The sequence below is a fragment of the Aythya ferina genome, assembly GCF_964211825.1.
Source record: "Aythya ferina genome assembly, chromosome: 6".
Taxonomy (NCBI): Eukaryota; Metazoa; Chordata; class Aves; order Anseriformes; family Anatidae; genus Aythya; species Aythya ferina.
The window spans coordinates 6,126,068-6,149,098 of NC_140303.1; the positions used below are offsets into that span (position 1 = coordinate 6,126,068).

Below are 23,031 nucleotides of genomic sequence, written 5' to 3' on the forward strand. Positions count from 1 at the left end.
TAGCTTAACTATTTAGTTTGTGATACAGAAGAAACATATATGACGAAACCAGAAGTGTGGGGAATCTTCTTTGGAGCATAAGGAAGTCAGTAGTTGATAAGATAACCGAAAGCTACTTACGTTGAAAGCTACATGTCAGCATCATGAATGATAAACAGCCAAATCAATGTACTGCATATAGTTAGCAATAACGCCATGTCTAAATAGCTGCACTGCTTAATCGGACATTACGAAATAACGCATCTTCTCACACCGAGAAAATACTAAAGCTAGCCAGCAAAAATGCACTGAAGCTAAGACTGGCTAAAAGCACTCCGTATGATTCGGGAAAGCGTTAAGCTCTGGGACAGCCATGATCTTTATGTTAACTCAGTCAAAATGCTGCTTCCGAAGGTTTTGTATGTTTGTGTGTTATACAATATACCTGCCTTTTAAAGATGCCTGCTTGAGCAATGCAAATTTCAGTTAAAAAACTAAATCAGGTATTTTTCTGAGAAGCTGAAGGATAGGTTTTTATAGGAAAACAGAAATAATATTAGCATTGAGATACAGAATACTGTAGTCCATCTGAAAATCTCTACTCCTCTATACTAGAGTTAATAGATCTGTTGCCAGAGAAAGCATTTGGGGATTTAGTGTGGGGTGCAGCAGAGGAGAGGCCTCGTGGTATTCAGTGACCAACGGGGCTCGTTAAAGAGCCAAAGGCCATTTGATTTCATTATGGACTAAAACTAAGGTGGCTGTGACACAGGATGTGAAGAGAAGAGGTTAAGAGATGTTAAAAGCCTTCAGAAAAATAGCTGATATTCAGAGAGGAGAAAAAAAAAAAGATGCAGCTTAAGACCTGTAAGATTCGTGAGAAAAAGTGTTTGATAACCACGTCAGCCAGCTTGGAAAGGTGATTTCAGGGCTTCAGACTTTCAGATTCAGCCAAGATTTCATCATCACGAAGACAGTCGCTGCTTGTGATGAGTATCAAGCACTTTTCCCTTTGGATTTTCCCTTCCTGTAGGAGGCAGTATGGCATAGCGAGTAGAGGACTGTGCAGGAACTCAACAGGATTTACTCTCAGCTATACTGACCTGCTGGGCCATTCTGGTTACTTCTCTCTATGCCTTAGTTTCCCCACTTGCAAAAGGAAGATGATGTGGTTCTGGTCATCTTTATAAAGTGCTTGGCCCAATCTAGAAAGAATTCAGGCATCAGTTTCAAGAGAATTTTGGTGCCTAAACACAAGGTTTGAACTTCAAGACCTACTAATGACTTGTATGTTTTGTGCTGGCATCAAATTAGCTATATAAGCTATTCTTAAGCACAGATCTCCGTGTTAAACGATTCTGGCTTAAAACCTACAGCCAACAACTGCAGGGTCTCAAAGTCAAACCCTTTACATCGCTGATCACTTGGGAGGCTTCATGCCACAGCGTTGGTAAAAACAGCTGCACGTGGGATAGGGAACAGCCCCAACACCGTAGCTCTGCAAACAAAACATCCGCATCTACACGTCCCACGACAGCACCTGCCAAGCTGCCCTCAGCAGTAAGACAACAACCGCCACAGCTCACCACCAAAGGAACCGTCCGGCTGTGCTCCTGTTGCTGAGCTCCTGGTTCTACACCCCCGTAATCCTACTGCCTAACATCCTGCTCCTTGGCTGATGGGAGTGCGAGAACATTCCCAAAATTTGGCTTATCTCCTGCTCTGCTCACGCTTTGATTGGCTCTCTGCTCCTTAAAGCTGTTTAACTCCATCCGTGTTCCTCATCATAAGCTTAAATTTAGTCAGATTTCCTGTAGTATTTGGTTTAATATTTTGCCTTTCACATGCCTCATCCCCCTCGCTGGGTCCTGGTGCAACTGCCAAGAGCGAAGCGTGAGCCCAAAAGGGGGATGTGCAGCTTGTCAAGGCTCGCTGTAGTGCAAATATACCTGCAAGGAGCACGACTGCATGGAGTGGAAGCACCTGCTTTCCCCTGCTACAGGGGAAGTACTTTAGCAGCTGAACAGGGAGAAAGGAGGGAGGCTAGAAAAAAAATGCTTTAAGGAAAAAAAAAAAAAACACTAAAAAAAAAATCTAAACATTGGTAGATGTTACAAGTCACGTTCTCCTACACCATTTGGTCAAACAAACCTTAAAACAAATTCCCTGACAAGACTATCTCTGAGAACAAGCCTAAGACCATAGACAACCATCACCTATATACTCTTTTGATATTTATATTATGTAAACAAGCTTGTGTGGAAATTTGTTTTTTCTTTTTCTTTTTTTTTTCTTTTTTTTTTTTTTTTAAAGTAAGTGCAGATCTTTACTTAACACACCCAGCCTAAATCTACATCAGCATCCTCAACTTTTGCAAACCCTCACTGACGCTCATACCTGACAGTACTCTGGCTCATCTCAGCCATACTGGAAACAGAGGGCTAGAGAAACAAAAATATAGCAAAAAAAAAAAAATCCTGACCACAGACTCGAGTTCACATAGAACACAAAAATAAATTAAGTAGTGCACAGTAAAGCCACAGCTAAATATCTTTATACATCAATTATATGCAGCATGAGGTAATATTGCTCACATTATGGAGGGAGATTTAGTTGGTTTTGTTGGTTTTGAGAGATTGGATTTGTCCTGTGCGTATAGAAACTCCTGTAACATAACACTGAAGTAACAGAGACTTCTGTAAAATATATACCACTATCAGATAGAAACACACACGCTCTTCAATTACTTATGTACACCACAATTAAATAGGTAAGTGATTTGATTCTTAGGGTCTAGCTGAGAGTGATTATAGTAAACCATCCAGGTTTTTATGAACCGTTCGGTTCTCCTTTCCGTTGTTGGAATCCTCTGACGGCGTGTATTGGACCTGATATTCCTGAAGGATTTTAAATACATCGTGGTGTCCAAAATGTAAAGCTTCATCCATAGGAGTGTTGTTCCATCTAGGGGAGGGGACACAGATCTCAGGTCAGCATGCAGTTGTGGAGCCAGAGAGCACCCAAATTCGCACGGGCTGTAAAGCCACTCACCTGTCTTTGGGGAAAGGGTTCACTTTGCATGCTTCCAGCAAGAACTTAACAACATCCACGTGCCCTGTAAGAAAAGCAGGAGTTGGTGTGTGTGTGCATAGGCTTACGTGTATTCGTGTACACACACGGTGTTAGGAAGCAGGTATATGCAAGAAGGGACCGTACCTTCTGCAGCTGCCACGTGCAACGCTGTTCGGGAGTCGTAGTCCCTCTGCTCCATATCCATCCCTGACAGAGCAAATCTAAAAAAAAAAGAATTATGGAAAGAAGTTGTACGTAATTAAAATGAGTTACAAAGTTCGCATTGAACAATATCACTGCTAAAGCAGTGAAACATCTCCTGTAAGAGGATATACATGTAGATGGCAACAAAGTAAGGACAGGGGCCCTAATTGCTTTGGCTTTAAAAATAAAGTAGGGGCTTAACTTTCTTCCTAGCGTCTAGCTGTCATAAACAAAGGAAAAAGTTAAAGCACCTTTACCCTCAATTTATCTGATCTAAAGCCAAACACGGGCAAGGTAAGTCGTGTAACGCACAGGAAACCCCTGCCAGCTGGGGAAACCCAGGAAGGAGCCCCAGGTTTGTAAATCCCGAGCAGCATTGAGGTATTAGGAGAGCTCTTTCATCACACCGCATCCACCCACCCACCAAGGATACTTGGATATATTCTAGCTGCATTAATGTTTATTTAGTCTTGCAGTTACTCCCTTAAACACTGCCAAGCTCTGTTCAAGATTTAGCCAGCAAAGCTCTCCTACCCTCTGTAAGACTATTTAAGGAAACATGCTTCAGTATGATCCCAAGAAATGGGAAACAATGGGACTGCAGTATAGCACGAGGGTACCTTTTTGATGACTGGTTGTTTATTTTCTTAAACACACCGTTAAACCTCTCTCTGCGCCTAGCTCCGATTTCTCAAACCTTTTCTTTCAAACACCTTCAACCAAACAAGGAGTCAGGCGAAATGTAACCATTAAAATGCCACGGCTAGGAGGTGATGGTAGAACAGATTGAACCTCCAGCACAGCCTGGACATCCCCAGCACGAGCACAGCGTAGGCTCGTGAGCAAACAACAAGGGCAGACACCACCAAGCAGCTTTCCTGCCCTCAACCCCCCGCTGGTTTTTACCTCCGGAGTGCAGACACATCCCCCGTGTAGGCAGCAAACAGCAGGTTTATCACAGACTTCACCTACAAAGAGAGACGATGCCCAGTTTATTCAGCTTCTTGCCTCAAAAAGAAAACTGACGGAAAGCCCAAGAAAGGCCAGCATGGTGCTTATGAACGGGTTTGTTTTGCCCTGCAAATTTTGGCCAGAGAAGCAGGCAGCGTAGAAGCACCGCGAGAATTTGTTCCAGTTGGCTTTGCCACCCGTACTCCTCTGTCTCCGTCCAAAGTTGAAGTCAAGAGGAAAGTAAATGAAACCCAAAGCGTGCGTGCCTGTTGTGTGGCAACAACTATGGCCCTTGTTGTAGGACAAGCAGCGTTCTTCTCTCAGACTGCCTGATGCTGACGGAGACAGCAGCGCTCGGTGCGATGCACAAATCATAAACACCTCGTCACACAAGCTCCTTCTGGCAGAGTAAGTTGTTTGCTTTGTTTGTTTGTTTTACAGACACTCAATGTTAAGGGAAGTCTGTTTTAGCGAAAGAGAAATAATGTTTTTGCTTTGTATTACAGACTTTGCTTGCATACATCTAATACAGACGCTTTCCTCAACGAGACATTTTAAGCAATTCTGTCACATGAAATCATTACAAGACAAGCGAGGTTTGTAGGCAAAGGTAGAACAATTATAGATCGCATTACACAGGGGAAGTCTCCAGCAAGTAGTGCTTTCCTAGCTGTATTAAATACTCAAAAATAAGGACTGATATTATGAGGCCGCAAGCCTCCTCCCATGTACATATTTAGCACAGCCTGGCTATGATAACTGCAAGCTTTAACAGGAGACAAAGCCTGGTTTTAAGCACACCACATCAGTTTGCTTCCTTCACTGATGCTGCTGGTTCTGTGTGCGACCTCACAGTCGCCCCCGAACGTGAAAACCTCCTAAAAGAAGGCAGATCTGGTACGGATGCCGGGCTGCAGGCTGGCATGGAAGGGGAATTCAGTTTCACGATCCGTGCGTGCCACCAGGGCGGCTCAGAAGGGTCTCCCTGCCGAGCACGGCTCCGCTCCTGGTGCCTGCGGTTCGTGCCCGAGCCAGAGGCAGCTCCTGCAGGTGCTGAGAGCCCCTCGGCTTCCTGGCATGAGCAAAAGCAAAGGGCCTTCTGTGCTGAAGGAGCTGTACTTTTGGCTGGGCTGCTTTGCGTTCCTGGAAATGCAAGGGTCCATTAAAACATAGTGTAAAACAGCACATGCTCCTCCCTAAAAAAGTGCAGAAAAATCTAAACTTTAGTTCAAGGAAAGGAAGTTTGAGAGGAAACGTGACCGCTCTCTGTACAGCAGCGAAGGTAACGGGATACAAAAGCAGGGGAGAAATAAGTTTAGCAGGAGGACAGTTGTGGCAGAAAAACTACCCAAACTGGCCAGAAACGAACTCAAACAAGAAAAAAGCAGGCACATCGTAGCCGTCCTCCTTCCCATTGGGTTACCTGCCCCCATTTCAAGGGAGACCAATGATTTTAATTGAAGAGTTGGACTGGGTTTGCCAGCAGCAAAGCAAGCCCAGGCTCTGCAACCTCACCCTGCTCAGCAGCAGCACAGTCCAGGCCCAAAAGCGAACAAGTTTCGTAAGGTATCAAATGAACCCCTCAAAATGCAGTAGTAAAAAGCGAGTTCAATGATAAAAGTTAGAAGCATCTGCCAAAACAAGGTAAAAAATTCAAAATAAGAACACACGGGATATACAAAGTGAGAACACGCAGGAGCATCTTCTGGTACATCACAAAGAAAATATTGGTCTAAAGAGCAGATGTGAAATAATCCCCTAAGGGGTCACTGCTCTGATAAAGCTTGGACTGACTCAGCCCAGTGCTGGCAGTGCTCCTGCCTCAGTTCAGAAGTGGCAAAGTGGCCGTGACCTGGAGAGCTCCTTCCCAACCAGCAGCTCTGAGAGCCCGGGGACGAGCAGGGGAGCAGCACGGGAGTGAAAAGCCCAGACCCGTTTTGTTGGTGAAGAGCCACGGCGATGTGAAGCTAAAGGAAGGAAACGTCCAGAGAGGCAGGAAGCTACACCGCTGCTACAGGGTGTAGATAAACACAGATAAAGGGGGAGGAGAAAAAAAAGAAAACACCCCCAAACCATGAGCCAAACAAGATACAGGTGCTGCTGCCTCTTGGATGCTTCCCAGCACTGACTCCGGCAGCACAGCAGCTGTGTGAAGACAGCAAATCCTTCAGAAAAAAATAATAATAATTTAGCTCGAAGCTGGATTAATTCCACGAGCTCTGAACTAAAGAAGGTCACTGAATCTGGGTTTTCATTTCCTATCGTGTCCTGCTTCCTGAGAGCACCCCCCCGCGCCCAGTGATTTATTTGGAAACACGATGGATTTTATGGATTTTACAGGCTGAGAGATGTTGCTGCTGGCTGCAGGGTTTTTCCAGGGGGCCGAGGAATCCTGTCAAGCCCAACACAGTCTGAAATGGTGCAGGTAATACAGACAGGGGTAACCAAACAGCCCCCCGGCCTTCCTCCAGTTCCCTTCACGGGATTGAGGGACACTGCCACAACCCAGACTTCAAAACAGACGTCCAAGATGTTGCAGGAAAAGGTCCTCTGAATGCACAGTTTCCCAAAAACTCTGCAATGCCTGAACTTTATTAAGCATGGGATGGACCTCACGTACTGACAGGAGATTTTTAAACGCAACCAGGCTGGGGAAAAGACGGGGCTGGCAGCCACCACCTGGTCCCCCCTCTCCCTCTCCAAGTGCCGCATCGAGAGCAGGGTTTGGGCACGCTGCTTCCAGCCCTACCTCCCGGCCTGAAGGCCAAACCTTCAAGCCTTGAAGCATCCCCCTGCAGCACGGGGCACAGCCCTCACCAAAGGGTCCTGCACCAGGTGCCAAGTGCACGGCAGCGCTAAGCCAGCTCAGCGCCGGATTAACGCCGAAATTCAGAAAATAGATTTTAAGCTAGGGATTAGGGAAGAGACCGGCGGTGCTAGGAAGTCTCCCCATTCCCCTGACCGACCTTCGCAAACGAGCAGGTACTGACAAGTAACGCAAAAACAGAGAGTTTACACGACCCGAAGTCATAAAAAAAAAAACAAATCAACAAGTTGGACTCGACACTAGCGGGGTTTGGCTCCTTGTCCTAAAGCTGACCCAACCCGGAGGGTTACCCGAGGAGCCAGAACAAGCAAAAAGTCCTTGCAGCTCTCCTGAGAAATGGCAGATTTTTAAATGCTCGTTTCAGCAGTGGGGAAGGACTGCTGAAAAAGTTAGCATGGAAAAATCACTATTCTGGTCTAAAAGACGCATTTTTGCTTAACTACATCACTCTTCAATATGACATGAAACTGCATTTTGTAGGGAAATCAATCTCAATCCCAAGCCAATGCCTTCGCTACAGAGCTTCTGCACTGCTTCCCCTGAAACAACCGAAAAGTTACTACCTACAGGTAAGCACAAAATTCACTTCTAAAAGGAAAAATTAAGACTGAACCATAACACGTGTCACCCTCCCGGTGGGTCTGTCAAAAGCACTTTAATACATTACTATGAAAAATTAGGAAATTGTGATTCCTGAGGACAATCTTTGTTCCCATTACACTGAAACTAGCTGCAAGATGTGCGAGCAAAATGAAGACACGTTAAAAATAGAGAAATATTTAGAAATATCTGAAATTACAACCAAGGTGAGCTGGTCCCTAAAGCTTATTTCTTCAGGGCTTCTGCCCATGCCCCCAAGCCTATTTTCTGCATTGCTAACCTTTGCTTCCTGACTTAATGTAAAAAAAAGTGCACAAAGAGAGCTGCAAATACTTGCTCCTCTGTGCTTTGAAACTTTAACACAGCAAATAAGATGGTGGCTCCCCTCCTTACTTCTAAGGCACCGATTTCTCTTCCTCTAGGTGGTGCACGCTGCTCTGTGCAGCCGGTGACCAGCCGATACCCAGCGCCACCAGCTTTTACGAGCCGCAGCGTTTATTTTTGGAGCCCAAGCAGCAACAGCAACTCTCAGCGCTGCTCCCTGGGAGGTTATTTTTGGAGTCTCCCTAGTGGAACCCGCTTGAAACGCTGCTGACGTGGCGATTATTCAACCGTGCACAGCGCCGGCGGAGAGCTAGCAGACTCACAGGACACCTGCTTGTCCCCCAGTACCTTCCAGTTCGGAGCAGCCATGTCCAAGCACCGTGTGTATATACCAAAAATTTCTTCTCCCCTGCGTTAAGGCTAGGCCACAGCCGAGGAGGCGGCTGCATTTTCACACAGGCATGCCCACAACTGTGCTGCTGCAGCTCAGCCCACGTCAGGCCGGCAAGCTGGTTATTTACCCATTTTCACAGAAGGGCTTCTCAGTCCTAGAATTCATTAGCAAGCCGACTGCACTTAAGCTGGAAATAAGACTCCTTCAAACGAGCTGAGTTAATCTAGCAAGTGTTTTGTTTAAGCAGACCCAAGCAAAACCTCTACTTACCTTCGGGAGGGGACTCCCAAAGCCCATGCCCGCTACCCGGCTCCGGAGTCGCGTACGGCCGCGGGGCCAGCCCAGCCCCTCGGCTGCCACCACCGCCTCCCCCAGAGGATGAGGAAGACTCAAACCCTCAGCAGGAGGCCCTTACTAGCCCCAGCTCATGCTGAAACCTCACCGTGCCTGAGATGATGATGCAACGAGGAGAGCTTCCCTCCCCGTGCTGGGACAATGGGTATGGCTGGTGAAAGAGGAGCTAATCCTAAGTGCTACTCGCTAAGAATTATTTGTAGAAGTCCTACGCTTGGCTTCAGTGCCTCTGACCTTGGTTTTGGAGAGGACTGAGTTGACTTCAAAAGGGAACAACACTGGGGAAAGGAGAAACTTGGGTACGGAAACTGCTTTCATCACATTATGGCAAGCACGGTCACAGTCAGTTCCACCTGCTGCTTCCCACTTCTGGTATCGATGGGTCGACACGTTTCCAGTTTTGGAGACAATAGCATGAAACTATCACCGACTCAACTCCCAAAACCTGGAGTAAAAAATAGTCCATCCGCACTGAAGACCTGAAGCTGGTTGATTCCACTTGCCAGCTACGAACAGCCACTTAAAGAAAACTTTTCACGAACATTCATAAAATGAAAATGCTACAGCAACCAGAGATTTTGGAGACCTAATAAGCAAAAACTCATCGGAATAACTCTAACGACCCAAGAAGTTTCAGAGCTGTGCACATTACCAAGGAGTAACAGCAGAGCCAGCCTCACGCCTCTCCTCCTGAGCAAGGATGTTGCTGTGGAGGTGTCTGCCACGAGGGGTATGACAAGAGATGAGTACACTGACTTTGCTTAAACAAAGCTTTTACTAAAGCGAGTGGAACATTTAAGGCATAAAGACCTGCATCTTCCAAGTCAGAAAATGAAGAAAAGTTTCTGTTTGGGGCAACGTGTGTTTGCCATCAGTATTTTGGATGGCAATACCTGAATCTTGCTGCTATGGCCGAAGCTCCAAAGTTACACAGAGAATGTTTTAATGACCTTCTGGAAGCCTTTATCTTTCTCTGCTGCCACGGAAGTTTTAAAGCCAGACAAAAAAAGATGTTTTGTCACTGAACTACGATGATTGGAAATTCCAAAATGGTAAAACAACAATTCTTGCAGAAAACCAGTGCCAGGTGATGTCATGACGTGGGTTTTTGTAGTCCCTTTGCAGTCCTTTCACGGGCTAACCCCCTGCAAACACTGCTGCAACAAAAGGCAGAATCTTAACGAGCAGGATGACCGCTGACTGGTCGACTCTCTGAATGCAGGAGCACAAACAAGAGGCTTTGAAGTAGTGGACCCAGACATTACTAACACTGCAAGCTTTGCGACCAAAGGCCTGGGATCAACAACAGGCAAATGAATAAAGCAAAACGCTGACGAGCGCTTTAGGGACACTGGCTGGGTTAAGCAGGCAGGACAAAAGCAGGTCTGCCCTGTCAAGGACCTACTGACCGCAACAGATAGCTGTGATGCTCCTGCTCCCCTGGCTGCAGCTGCTTCACAAGTGATGGACGGCTGCTGGCTCTCAGCTACAAGACTTCGAGCTGGAATTATTCCCAAAATAATGGAAGATGGTTTTGAAGACACTTACCCAAGCTTTACAAGCAAGAAGCTGACTACATGCAGCAGGCTGAAGTCAGAACAGGGGAGGTCTTACGAGAAATCTGCACTCTGCTCCTGCTGGAAGGATTGCTGCTGAGATACCAGCAACAAGTTCTAGCAACCTTCTGATTCCCAGTCCATTAATTTGTTACCTGATTTTCTTCCACTGGTAGCATTTAGTAGCTTGAACAGTTCTTCCACCTCCATGGTTTCACCCCAAACATATGACTGGGAACCCCAAAGATGTGACTGGTAACAATCCTATTCCCCGTTTGTACATCAGCCACACACTCAGCTGTTCGGTGTGTTCCCAGACAGAAGCCACATCTAGCAGTTGGCTCTGCACAGTTACAGGCTGGTGAAGTTTAAAACAAGTCCTTTAGAAGCAGCATGAAACGCAGTTATCAAACAAAGCCACAGCTACCCTTATGACCAGAGCCAGGCCCACCAGTCCAAAAAAATCCATTTTGATCCCGAAGCAGTAATTCCTGAGCAAACAATGAAGCTGCCTGCCTCGAGGAAAGAGTCGGACTGGTGAATCACATCAACAGGAAGCCAGCGGCATTATCTCTGCACACAGAGCTGGGCGATAGGAACAGTTCATTGTTTGCTTGGGAATCACTGTGATCACACGCGGTCCCACAAGTAACACGCCGGCCCTCAGCAAACAACATATTTCCAAGTTTGCATTAGCCTGTTATACTAGAAAAAAATACAGGACTACAGCTCTTTCAAGTTCATAAATCACTTTGAATAACTTTTTTTTTTTTTTAAATGAGAATCCAGTAGGGAAATACAGCAGGAGGTAAAATGTTAGTTAGGGCTTGACCAAAAGCATTACCCATGCCTCTCGTAGGACTCCCTGCTGGCCAACAGATTTCCACACGACGGTAAGCTTACCACGCAAAGAGAAATGACAGGAGCCAGCCACCACAAGCTACAAGAAAGGTAAATTTTAGCAGTCGTTTTTCCCAATATATTCTTCAGGATGGAAGCAGTAAAACTCTGGGATGCATTAACCGGTCGGGTTAGAGAGAACCCAGTCTCGGAGGTTTTCAGCATTTGGTTGGCAAAGTCCCTGAGCACGATGATCTAGCTGACATGAGATCCTGCTCTGAGCTGGAGGCTGGACGGGACGATCTCCAGGAGATCCCTGCCAAGCTCTACTTCAAGACCCTATGGCTTCACGCCTGCAGCAAGCACAACCTCCTGCACTTCATGCAAGTTGGTTATGCTGATGGTACCCAGCCAGGTATAACTGTCCCGTTTTAAGAAAAGATACTGATGAAGATAACCTCCCAATTTATGGTGCACATAATAGTATTTTAAAAACACCTGAGCACTTCAAATTCTGCACACCAGCTGTTAGGCAACTCAAGAGAAAAGCCTACCTAACAGTGGTTACCAATTAAAGATTCTTCCAAAGGAAAAAAATCAACTCTGAAAATAGCAGTTGCTGATTCCATTATCAAAATAATTACTGAGAATTTTCAGCATATTCAACAACATAAAAGCAAGAACTTAACTGAAGCAATTCCACTGAAAGAAACATCATCCTGGGAGCCAAACAGATTAAGAGAAGTGTAAATAGAGGAAACAGACTTCATTTGAAGTCTGACCAAACAATCATGAAATGAGCACACACTGACCAGGAGCAGCACTGCCAGCTGCCTGTAACTTGTAAGGTAGCAGGGCTACTTAACCTGAGAAGACCTGCACTTAGCGACCAGATACAGAGTTCAGAGGAAATCTGGAAAGAAGATATGCAGAAGACAACTACTGCCTTTTTCAAGTAAAACAGATCAGGAAAATAGACAACACAACAAAAAGCTAAGTGCCAGCTAGGTAAAAAAATCAGAGCAGAGCATCAGCTAAAACAGCAAGTGTTACCTTCAAACAGTTACGCTCCACCACACGTCCACTGCATAAACAAAATGTAGGAAAGCACAGCTGACTGAAACATCTCTGAGGGCAAAAATCGTGCTCTAGGAGTCCTCCCTTTACCCCTTGTCCTTTGTTCAACCCCATTTCCTCATCACATCTCATGCTGAAGAGACAGCGCGTCGTTCTCCAAACACACCAACACACCTCTTCCCCTTTCTAAAACCCTGCAGTTACCTCTAACAGCCTTCCTACAGGTCATGCCTCTGCATCAGCTTCACTGCCTACATGGTATTTTCAAGCATTTAAAGCAGTGCTGAACTTGTCACCAGCACACTTCTGCCAGCCGAAATTCTATTTCGGAGCTTGATTTAGTTAAGCTGTAGCTTCGGATACAACCATTATGCAAGGCTCCCTGCGCACAGAAAAAAACAACATATGCTTATTTTGTGAGTAACTCCATTACTCTTAAGGCCTGTAAAAAAAAAAACAAGTGGAAGGTATTCAGAAGTCTGCAGAAAGCATTATTAGAAGCTAATAACGAAAGATAAATTTTACCTGAAAAGCAAAGAGAAACAGGACATCTCTATTTTGTATACAATGCTCTCTCTAGAAGGGAGAAACGTTACATCAGGAGCTCCTATTGATTCTAAGCAGGTAGTTCAATAATTTAGACTGCAAACTATTCAACAGAGCAGGACCTCAGCTCCTGGAACAGAATGGGACTGAGCATTACCCATCCTTCAAAAGCACCACATTACACACATTGAGTCATTTTCTAGAGGGGACAAGACGTATAGAACACACAAGATAATAGCACGATTTAACAAAATAGGTAAATTAATTCAAGTTTTAGTTGACTATCTACCTGATTAAAGCTTCTTGCTATTCCTTCAACTGCAGCAGACATTTATGACACTCAAATTCCTCAGCAAAGAGGCTCTGCACCAAGATAAACCATTAGGTCTGTTAGGTCACCCTGCTGAATAAAGGCTGTTCTTTCACTGGAAAAGCTGCTTCTAAATTTCAACCTTCATTTTCCACCAGAAAACAAATATTTGAACTCAATTAAAAAAAAAATAGTCAAATCATACAATGTTTAGGATAATATAACACTGTTGCATAAACATTATGTATGATGAAACTCAAAATTAACTACTCTGCTTATGCATCAATGACATGTATCATGACCAAGATAAGTAATTAACAATCAAAAACTATTAAAGATCAATTAAGCAACATATTCTTGCCCTCCCTCTGCCCTCCTCCTCCCACCCAACTCCATTCCCTTTTTATTCATCAACCCACCCACTGGTCTTCTGACAAAAAAGCACAATGAAAAACAAACTAATAGACAAAAAAACAAGTCTAGAGTAAATCATCTGTATTCCTCTCTACCTACTACTGCTCTGCCTTATCTTCATGACTTTTAGATAACCTCTTTTGATCCACGCTGTATTATCTACAAGCATGACACAGCTCATTTTCCAAACAAGTAACTGCAGTTTAAGAACCAAGCAACAGAAAAGCTGGATTATGAGCTGTGTCCCCAGCACAGGGATGTCTCTACAGGAAGCATCTCGTCTCAGAACCATACACATTATAGACCCAACTCCTATTTAACGTCCTGAATAAATTGTCACAGGAACAAAAGCAAGCCTGAGACATAGGCAAGGTGCTTTGCCAGGAGCAGAGCTACAGCTAGCAGTTGTTCAGACCCCTCTGTCGCTACCACAAGGACATGGTTTTTTAACCAGCTTCCTCGCTTGATTTATTACAAGCTCTATTTTTTACCTCTTAATGCTGCCTATCAACGGTTACTACTCTGGCTCTGGCCCCATGAACCACATTTTCCAAGCAACTCAATTCGTATCCTTAAAACCACACAAGAACACAACGTCGTGGATATCCTACCGCACCGTGACATTTTTATTAGCAAAGTCGCAGTAAGGAGGTTTTGCTACTCTGATTTTTGCTTTCAGGATAACAGCTCAAAGAGAACAATAATTAAATCATTGTACAAAACGTTTAAGAAATCTTCGGAAGGTTTTCAATGACCCATGTAACTAAATCTGCTCAGCCTATCTAGTTTTCCAGAACTTTATTGCTTTTTAGGATAGAGTGCTCCCTATTTCGCTTCAGCCTCAAAAAGGTGTTTGAACAAATTTGTTCTCCATGGAGTGAAAAAAAATACAATAAAATCAGCTTAAAATAAATTTATTAAACAATACAAAGATAAGCATGCTGGAAATCGAGATACATAAATAACATACAATGCAAATGAAAAATGGAAAACGAGACAGGTAACTTAACAACTGAGCCAAAAGGTACAACACAAATGCTAAAATAAAACTTCCAAAAGCATTTACATTTCTAATGAAATGTTAATGATGCCGACAAAGAAAAACGAACAAACAGCTAAAATGCTTGAATATCAAGAATTGCCATTACTGTAGCACAGGTGACACTAAAACCGTTGCAGACTCCCTCCTTTAATGACGAGCCCCTAGCACCACATCCTTCCAGACCCACTCACCAAACATCATCCAGGCACGGGCAAGTTGCCGTGGCAGACCAAAAACTCTGGGCCCCGCCTGCCATCACCGAGAGCCATCTGCAGACACGTCAGGCCTGAAGGAGGCTCCCTAAATGCAGGCCAGTTGCCAAGGCATTGGTCCTAAGGAGGCGAACCCCTCCGAACCAGAGGCTGGCCGAAGTTCTGAGCCAGGCTTCAAGAGCATATATTACAGACCTGTAATAGATCATCTAAAGTGAAGACTGTGTAAGCTGTACCCTAAAGGTTCTGATTATGCATATTGAAGATTGACTTGTCTCCTTGATTTTTTTTTTCCAATTCCCCAGACACAACTTGTGTCTAGCACAAGCTTTGCTAAGTAATTTATATTTACAAGATTTTCATTTTCGGGTTGTAACTCAGATGGAACAACTGCCCATCTTCATCTAAGTTTGTAGTAGTTGCAAATCCTGCATCACGCCTTCTCCTTTTGTAATTAAATCAGTAATCAGCAACATGTAACTACTGTACATACTTCTCATTAGCAGCACAGACACATTACCTTCCCTCTTGCAATCGAGGGTATTTCAGGTAACCACAGTTCTGCAGGATCTGAATACTTGTTACGTCTCTGTAGCTACTACTTCACTGAAAAAACCTCAAACAGGTGAGAAATTTTTATAGTTCAAGACTTTGCCTTTACTTATTTCCAGGATAAGCGCTGACAAACCTAATGCCAAACATCAGTGATAAAGAATAGCCGTGATTCAGCAATTTATCACTGACATCTGACCCACAGACTTGCTTGTTTATTCCACTAGGACTTGAAATTCACCAGTGATTTTCTGTCTTGTTTTGCTTTAACATTTTAATCACAGGCTTCAAACCAAGGAAGCTCATCCTTTTTCAGTACATTGCTAGATGAAGATTATTCAGGGTTAAGTCAGAGCTTATTGCATATATTAATATTATTTAAAATGTTTATGCAAGACTAACGATACCTAAACAAAATAATTAAGAACAGCTTGCTTCCTCAGAGAACATAAACTTTGCTCCCTGATTGACAAACACGTACGTGAGACAAAAAGGGGCAGGAAAACCATAACTTTCCCCTTATGCAAAACTAACACATGAATGCATTTTGGAGCTTTGGATAACCACAAAAGGGAGAGCAATTGGGATGGGCAGGCAGGGAGAAGGGGTGGAGTTGTTACTAAGGAATCATCCAGCATTACCTCTTAAAATCCTCAATGAGCTTTAATGTACGTAGATGAAGGAACAGCATTTATCATTATTTGGACAAGTTTGCCAGAGTTTTATAAAAAAGGACTCTGCATGAGGCACACTGGAAGGTGGAATACATCCAATTATCTGCAGGCTTATACAGGAGAAAATTTTATAAAGATATACAATTGTTTTCTAAGACTTTTAGTATCATTCCGAATCTCAAAATAGCTACAGGTTAAATCTGTGCCCTCTGTCCAGCGCTGCCTACTGAACCTATCTGAAGCCTGCATGCACCATCTCCCTTAACCTATTCAAGACACTTATATCAAGTGTAAATACATCTGTTAACTTAAATAACTTGATAGTTTCCTGTAAGAGAATCCAAGTGCTGATTCTCTGCAAGCTGACAGAGGTGCAAGCTTGCTAACACTTGAAAAAGGAGCAACTGGTAACTTTAAAGTTTGCTCAGGTAGAAAGAAATGAGACCTCTAATCATAGGTATGAACATGCACACACATTAGCGGCTGAAAAATAAGTTAATTGTAAACAGTTTTAATATCATCTATCAAAACGCTTTACTCTGAATACGTTTCCTGCTCACTACGCTGTTGGTTAGCGCTCTAAAACGAGGATTGCTTACATTCCTCTCTAGGGTGGAGCACAGCATTATTAGTAAGGCAACTTCTGAGTCATAACTACCAACAGGCAGTGCAGGCAGCTAGCAAGACACTCAAGATAGTTCGCTAAGAAATCCTTCTGCTACATTAGTCAACTTGCAAACAAGGCAGGTTTTTTTTTCCTCTTCTCTCCCAGGCCTCCCCAGCCATTTATTGCTCTTTTAATTTCACTATTAGCATTAATATTGATTAAAGTTCTGATAAAAAAATACATTTTCACTAGCATGGCATATCTAAGGGATCCATTTCTGGTCAAAGCAATTTAGAGGTTCCTACTAAAATAAAGGATACAATAAAAACGTGACTCTGAACCTAACTCCACTTCATTTGGAGATTGTGTTTACTGTGTTCTGCTGACATTATGTTGCTTTGTATTTTAATGAAAATTCTTCTGTCTTCACATGCTGAGCCTGATCAGGGGACACATCTTAAGTTCTTGCTTAGCTCTAATATTAATTTACTTAAAATTCTCAGATATAAACAAAAATACACAGATATACACAAGACGTATATCTTTGAAAACATTCAGATTTACCTTTTTTTAAAAAAAAAAAAAGTAAACGTGCTTTAAGTAACTACAAAAGTCATTTAACAGTTTTGGTTTCTGTTGTGTGTGTGCTTTTTTCCTTGAACTTCGACAGCATTTTTGGTATAGCATACAGAATTTACACAAAATTTATATATAAACGAAAATACCAGGCAAACAATATTCAGGCTGAAGTTAGATCTAGAGATGCTTGAGGGTTTTTAAAATGTAGAATTTAATGGAACTAGAACCCATTCGCTTAGTTTTGCTCTCCCCGACCTTCCATTCTATACACTACGGTTCTGGAGATGTCCTCGTTTGATTCAGGTGACACTTTTTTCCATACTGTTTCTTTTAAAGCAAGTTCTTGCTGGAGATTCTCATAGTCCATTGGTCCAAAGGAATGCTAGTTGTTCAAGCAACATACATTATTTATTAGTGTATTTGAAGGAAAAAAATCCAAATCTGCAATCAATGCTAACAGAATCAAGTTTTTCACCTCTTCACATATAAACTGTTATTTTTTGTTTTCCAGTTATAAACAATTCAAATCCAAATCGGGTATTTTTCAGATGCATGCATGCAAATATTTAGAAGCACTTCAAAAATCATTCTCCTGTATCTTCTCCTCTAAAATCTTCATGCCTTAGTTAAAGCATTAATCATATTCTCAAGCACCCTCACACTTATCTTTTGTACATGAAGCTGGATTAGATTCAGTTCTTTCCCAGAGACTGCTTATGCCACTTCCTTAGTAACAGGCACTGGTCTACAGCAACCTAAGGCCTGCTCTCACTGCCTGTGCAACTCGGCAAATAACGTGGTCTCAGAGATATATCACTGTGAAAAAAGACTGAACATACATCTCATGCATTGCAGCACAGAACAAAAGACTAAGCTCCCCAGCTTGTCAATTTTATTTCATTTTTATTAAAAGGCAACCATAGCAGCAACTCTTAGTGACTCACATCAGGTACCACACACTTACTCTAGCGAGGGAGATGACCTTGCATGAGACAGAGTTACAAATCTAATATGAAACTCTACTATACAAAAAAAACTGTCATTGTGTGGTCCACCCAGGTAAGTGTCCACTAATAACGTGCATGATTGGTTTATCTGAAAACTTTGATGGAATACATGTCATTGAGCAGTTTTGCATTTAGAGATGGACTCTCCGTATTTCATCTGATGTCTACATGCAATACTCACTAAAAAAGTTTCAACTTACCCGCTGATCACCACCTTCTCTGCGAGGATCAAGCTTTTTTGCAAAGTGTCTCAAGTTATCGTAATTATGGAAATTACACAAGGAAACCAGATCCTGCAAATATTTAAATAACATAAGTTATTTCCTATATATGGTAGTCAAGTGCATATGATATAATACTATTAGCACTTAAGTTCTACATCATATCGTAGAGACTTAAACCAGTAAGAGAAGCTTATTCAATCAATTACTACCAATGTCTGTAAGGCTCTTTGAACATAACACAATGATACAAGTAAGTTTTAATAACACTATTAAACTCACTTTTTAAAAAAGCAAAGAACAGACAGCAATTTGCAGAGTATCTACGGGCTGGTCTAGTATATAAAACTCAAAAATTCCATCAAAAGTATGAAACAAGAAAATGTATGGCATAATGGACCTGAATTTGGTTTGAATTTTATATTAAAATTTGTAATTGTAAAGCTTGGCTATATTACTACATTTGAAAAACAAAATAATACACTCACGTTACTCGTGTGCCACGATCATCTATCAGGTTTTAGGTCTCATTTTAACACCAGTAAGTGCAGTAATTTTTTCACCTACCATTTTTTTTAATGACTTGATAACTCAAGGTATCGAGTGCAAGACTTTCATATCAAAGGTTTAAAAATATTTAGACTAGAACAGGTAACTTCTTCATACTGTACAGCTGGATGGAAAGTTGTAATTGCTGCTCATCCCCAAACTGAAACCTTACACACTGTAAATCCCATGCTGTTGTGGATAAGCTAAGTGAAGGCTACTCATACGAGTATTTACACCCCAGGTTCTGAAGTCCATCCAAACTAGTATCGGTGCAGCCTTACTGTTATTGCTAATGAGGAAAAAGAACAAAAAATGTTTGCCTTCAACTTCCAATGCATTACTAAAAATCTTAAGTTTCCTATGGGACTCTAGAAAGCCTGCTCTTTTCTTGAAACTTTGTTTTGTTTTCCGTTTGTCATTACTTAATGAGTATGGCAAGGTTGATTTAAGCAGAGAGTAAGAACGATGACACTTTTTTTTAAATTCTCCTCTCCCACAAAGAATGTTTATTTGTCATTTAAAAAAACTATATAAAATCTTTGCTGTTTCTAACACTGCTGTCAGACTGTCCACAGCTCTTTCAAATCAATAGACAAAGCTATAGCTGTTTATTACTAGAATGTAAACCTCTTGTCTTTTCACAGACTCTCACCCTGGGATCAGATGAAATCGCTACATATGAAAGAATGAAGAATCACTATTTAATCCAGTGAGGGCTCAGCTATCCTAACTGAAGCTCAGTAAGCACCAGCTGCAGAAGAAAAAAAGGCAATGCTGCTTACATGACAAAAATGGATTCCTTTAACGCTGTTGCCCATCTTGTCCAAAGGAGGAGACCAGCACATCAAGCCCATAACGTTAGGAACAACCAGGAGAATCCCACCAGCAACTCCAGATTTTGCAGGAAGACCAACCTATAAAGTAAGCAGAGAGTCATTGTCCTCTGCATGCATGCAATGTATTTTACTGAAGATCATTACACAGCATTTGTACGAGGTAGATCTGGAAAGCACTTTAAGCTGACAAAGCATTACTACCTCTTTCTTTTTAGGCAGACAGTAACTTGAACCACAGTTCACGGCTATCTGAGGTATGTGGTCAAAGATATTTGCTCTCAGTAACACAGAAGCCAGTGATATAGCAAAGAAGATAATCCAAATCTCTCTGTTGTAATAAAGCAATTATGACTAAGCAATAATGTATATGCTTTGTCTGTCATGAAGAGTTTGCACAGTGGCATTAGTACAAAGCTATATGAGTATTTAATGGAAAAAGTAAACAAACAAGAAAACAGAAGAGTCTGCCCATAAAGTCATTAAACAACCCAGCTATTTACACTCCGGATAAAGTTGGTGCTTCCCCCTCTCCCAATAGGAACTAATGTCTCCTATCCCCATATTTCAGTAAGCAGTCATTTCTTAGGTCACACAAAGCACCACAATCAATTTTACAAGTTTGCAATGAGGAAAATTGAAAATGCTAACACCACACTGAAAATACAAGTTGCAGCACGTTTAAATACTTGCATAAAAGAAATGTACTGACAGACATAGAAACACGCTACATGTTGTGCACAGCTTCCACTTACAGTACATGAGGACGATTTATGAAACTGCCTGAGTCAAAGAAGAAAACGCAACTGCTAGCAAAAGCTTCCTGCTATCTTCTACTCCCATACATCAGGATTCCTTCAGTTATGCTGCTTCCAGTTACATCTGCATCAGTCACCTGTTTCTCTCATGAACAGCCTTTCTTAAGGTTTAAGTATGTGTCAGGGTGAAAAGGATTCCCAAGTGTGAAGTGGGAGATCATACTCATGTACTCCAAGGTATTGCATACAAGTAGTGCCACGGATTCCAGGAGGTATTTTCCCCATACATTGTATTTCAATTCCTAAACAATTCATATAATGCCCCCTCCCAGCCCTGCAAAAGCAGGCAAGCAAGCCCCTGAAGATGGAATGCAACAGCACAGATCAGTCTTCCTAGTCAGCTCTAATTAATATCTGAAAACTACTTACATGGAAGGCAAACTGCCCTGAGAAGTCGTACATGCCACAGGAATGCATTAAACTCAAGGTATTCCGGACTGCTTCAGGACTCAGGACTCTTTCTCCGGTGATTGGGCAAAAGCCACCATTAGCCAGAGTCGCTGCCATCACACTTGCTGACTCACAGGTTACTTCTATTGAGCAAAGCTTATGAAAAAGAAACTAACGTTGTAAGAACTGGTAACTCCAGCACAATAAGGTCCACTATAGCAGGATCAACAATGTCTCTACAGAAATAACATTTCATTAAATAACTTGCAGCATAGTATTTGTTACAGATGATGCCAGTAGCATCAATCAATATGGTCTGAATCTTCTTACTATAAAGAAATAAAGATCCCAGTGACAGTGTTTGTAAGCCTTTTTAGTAGTTTGGGACAGCATGGGTTAGTGTCTCAGCTTGATTCCTCCCCCCACCCCCCTTATGTTGTTTTGGAAGGAAGAGGTCTGGAAAATGATCTCAGTATTCTGCATCTGCTTAAATGGCAAAGACATAAATTAACTTTTTTCAATTTGATTTTTTTTGTGTGTTTTTTTTTTTTTTTTTTAAAGTCTTAGAAGACCACTTTTCTTTTTTATTGAAAAGTACATTTCAAAGCTGCAAAGCCTAGCACATACAAGTCTTAATGCCAGCACTTCCTGCTGATGCAGCCTTATCTTTACCTTTGTCTCATATATGCTTTATGATGTATTAGTGATATGACCACATGTTTGTCTCTCCCAGGATCCCTGCTTCAGTACAGACTATACATACTTTGGTGACACATCAGGAAATGTGATATGATGCCATCACCTGATGCTGCCTCATTTCTGCAGAAACCAAAAGATAAGCTGGTTTCAACCTGAAGCTGAAATGCTACTCTGAAAAGTAAACAAACTAGTGCTTGTACTTTTGATTTGCCAAACAGTCATTACATGATACTTCATGAAGTTACCTAAGCCAAGTTTTCATGGGTAGTTACTACCTGGAATTCTTATTTTCCGGCTGCCAAACTCAATACATCCTAGTCCAATCAACTGGAGTTGCAAATCAAGAGAACGTCTGAGACGCATCTAAAATAGCAACTGTGTTTTAAACAGATGAAGCATTACAGAATATCACCTACTTTGAAGAAAGCGTTTCTAGGTTCTCATTTTCAGCACCTACGTTTTGTACCTTGGTTCTGCAAAATTACATAATTCTTCCTCACTTTACAAAGGTAACATGAAACCAAGTTCATTACTGCTTAGGAAGTTCCCAGTCACACTAGTGAGGAAGGAGCATTACAGGAGAAAAAGTAGCCTTTAAAGTATAATCTGAGTGCAGAAAAATAAGCTCTGTGCAATGAGAAGAAAACATCAAATTGCCACTCAATATACATTCACCCCGTTCTCAGATAACGGGAGGCAAGGGGGATTTTGTAAGGAAAAGTGACAGACCCATGAAATTAGGGCTCAAAATAAAGCCAAATTAAAACTTTATTAGAAAGCTTAGTGTCGGCCTTTCTTAACTTATGAATAGCTTTGCACTCAGAAGCATATTAGGACTCATAGCGGGACAGAAAGCGTTTTAAAACGGATGTTTAAACAGTAATTTGAAAAAAATCAGTTTGTTCTGTGATAACGGTTCAAAGTAGACTATTAGTTTGTATCTAGTTTCCAACTTAATAAGTAGTCAACAGTTTAATTTACATACACAGTTCATAAACAGTCATTCACTTTAAAGGCTGGAACAGATATATCCCAATACAAAACTCAGATAAAAATATGCATTTAAAAACAGTTCCTAACTTGCACAGGCAAGAACAAGTATCACAAATCAAAACCAGACTCCTTTTGAGAACCTTTTTTTTTTTTTTTAAACACTTCCCCAGGCAGACTGGCTCAGTAACACAACTTGAACTGGCTCGAGAACTACATGCAACAGTGAATTGTGATTTTTTTTCTTTTTAAGGAAAGCCTTACTGACGAAATACCTCACACTTGCCAAGTTCTTGTTTTGTGACAGTTGCAAATAATTAGCTGAAGAGAGGAAAATAACATGGGGGAAGGAAAAATGCATTTGACTAGATTCTTTGTTTTACTCAAAAGTAAGAAGTCCAAGTTCAGAA

General features: G+C 42.1%; 1 protein-coding gene across 2 annotated transcripts in view; it reads right to left on the bottom strand.

Annotated features, from left to right (window-relative positions):
• Window positions 1-2,244: 2,244 nt before the first annotated feature.
• The window catches only part of GLS (glutaminase), a 49,417-nt gene continuing 28,630 nt past the window's right edge, over window positions 2,245-23,031 (bottom strand). The window contains exons 12-18 of one of the 2 annotated variants that reach the window (XM_084522899.1): window positions 20,912-21,088; window positions 19,674-19,805; window positions 18,322-18,414; window positions 4,162-4,223; window positions 3,196-3,272; window positions 3,031-3,094; window positions 2,245-2,943 (exon numbers count right to left, since the gene is read on the bottom strand). In XM_084522899.1, coding sequence (XP_084379025.1) covers window positions 2,787-2,943; window positions 3,031-3,094; window positions 3,196-3,272; window positions 4,162-4,223; window positions 18,322-18,414; window positions 19,674-19,805; window positions 20,912-21,088 — 762 coding nt within the window. In that variant the 3' untranslated portion in view covers window positions 2,245-2,786. Of the gene's footprint in view, window positions 2,944-3,030; window positions 3,095-3,195; window positions 3,273-4,161; window positions 4,224-17,207; window positions 17,497-18,321; window positions 18,415-19,673; window positions 19,806-20,911; window positions 21,089-23,031 lie in introns of those variants that run through there. The other variant, XM_084522900.1, reaches the window with a different exon arrangement.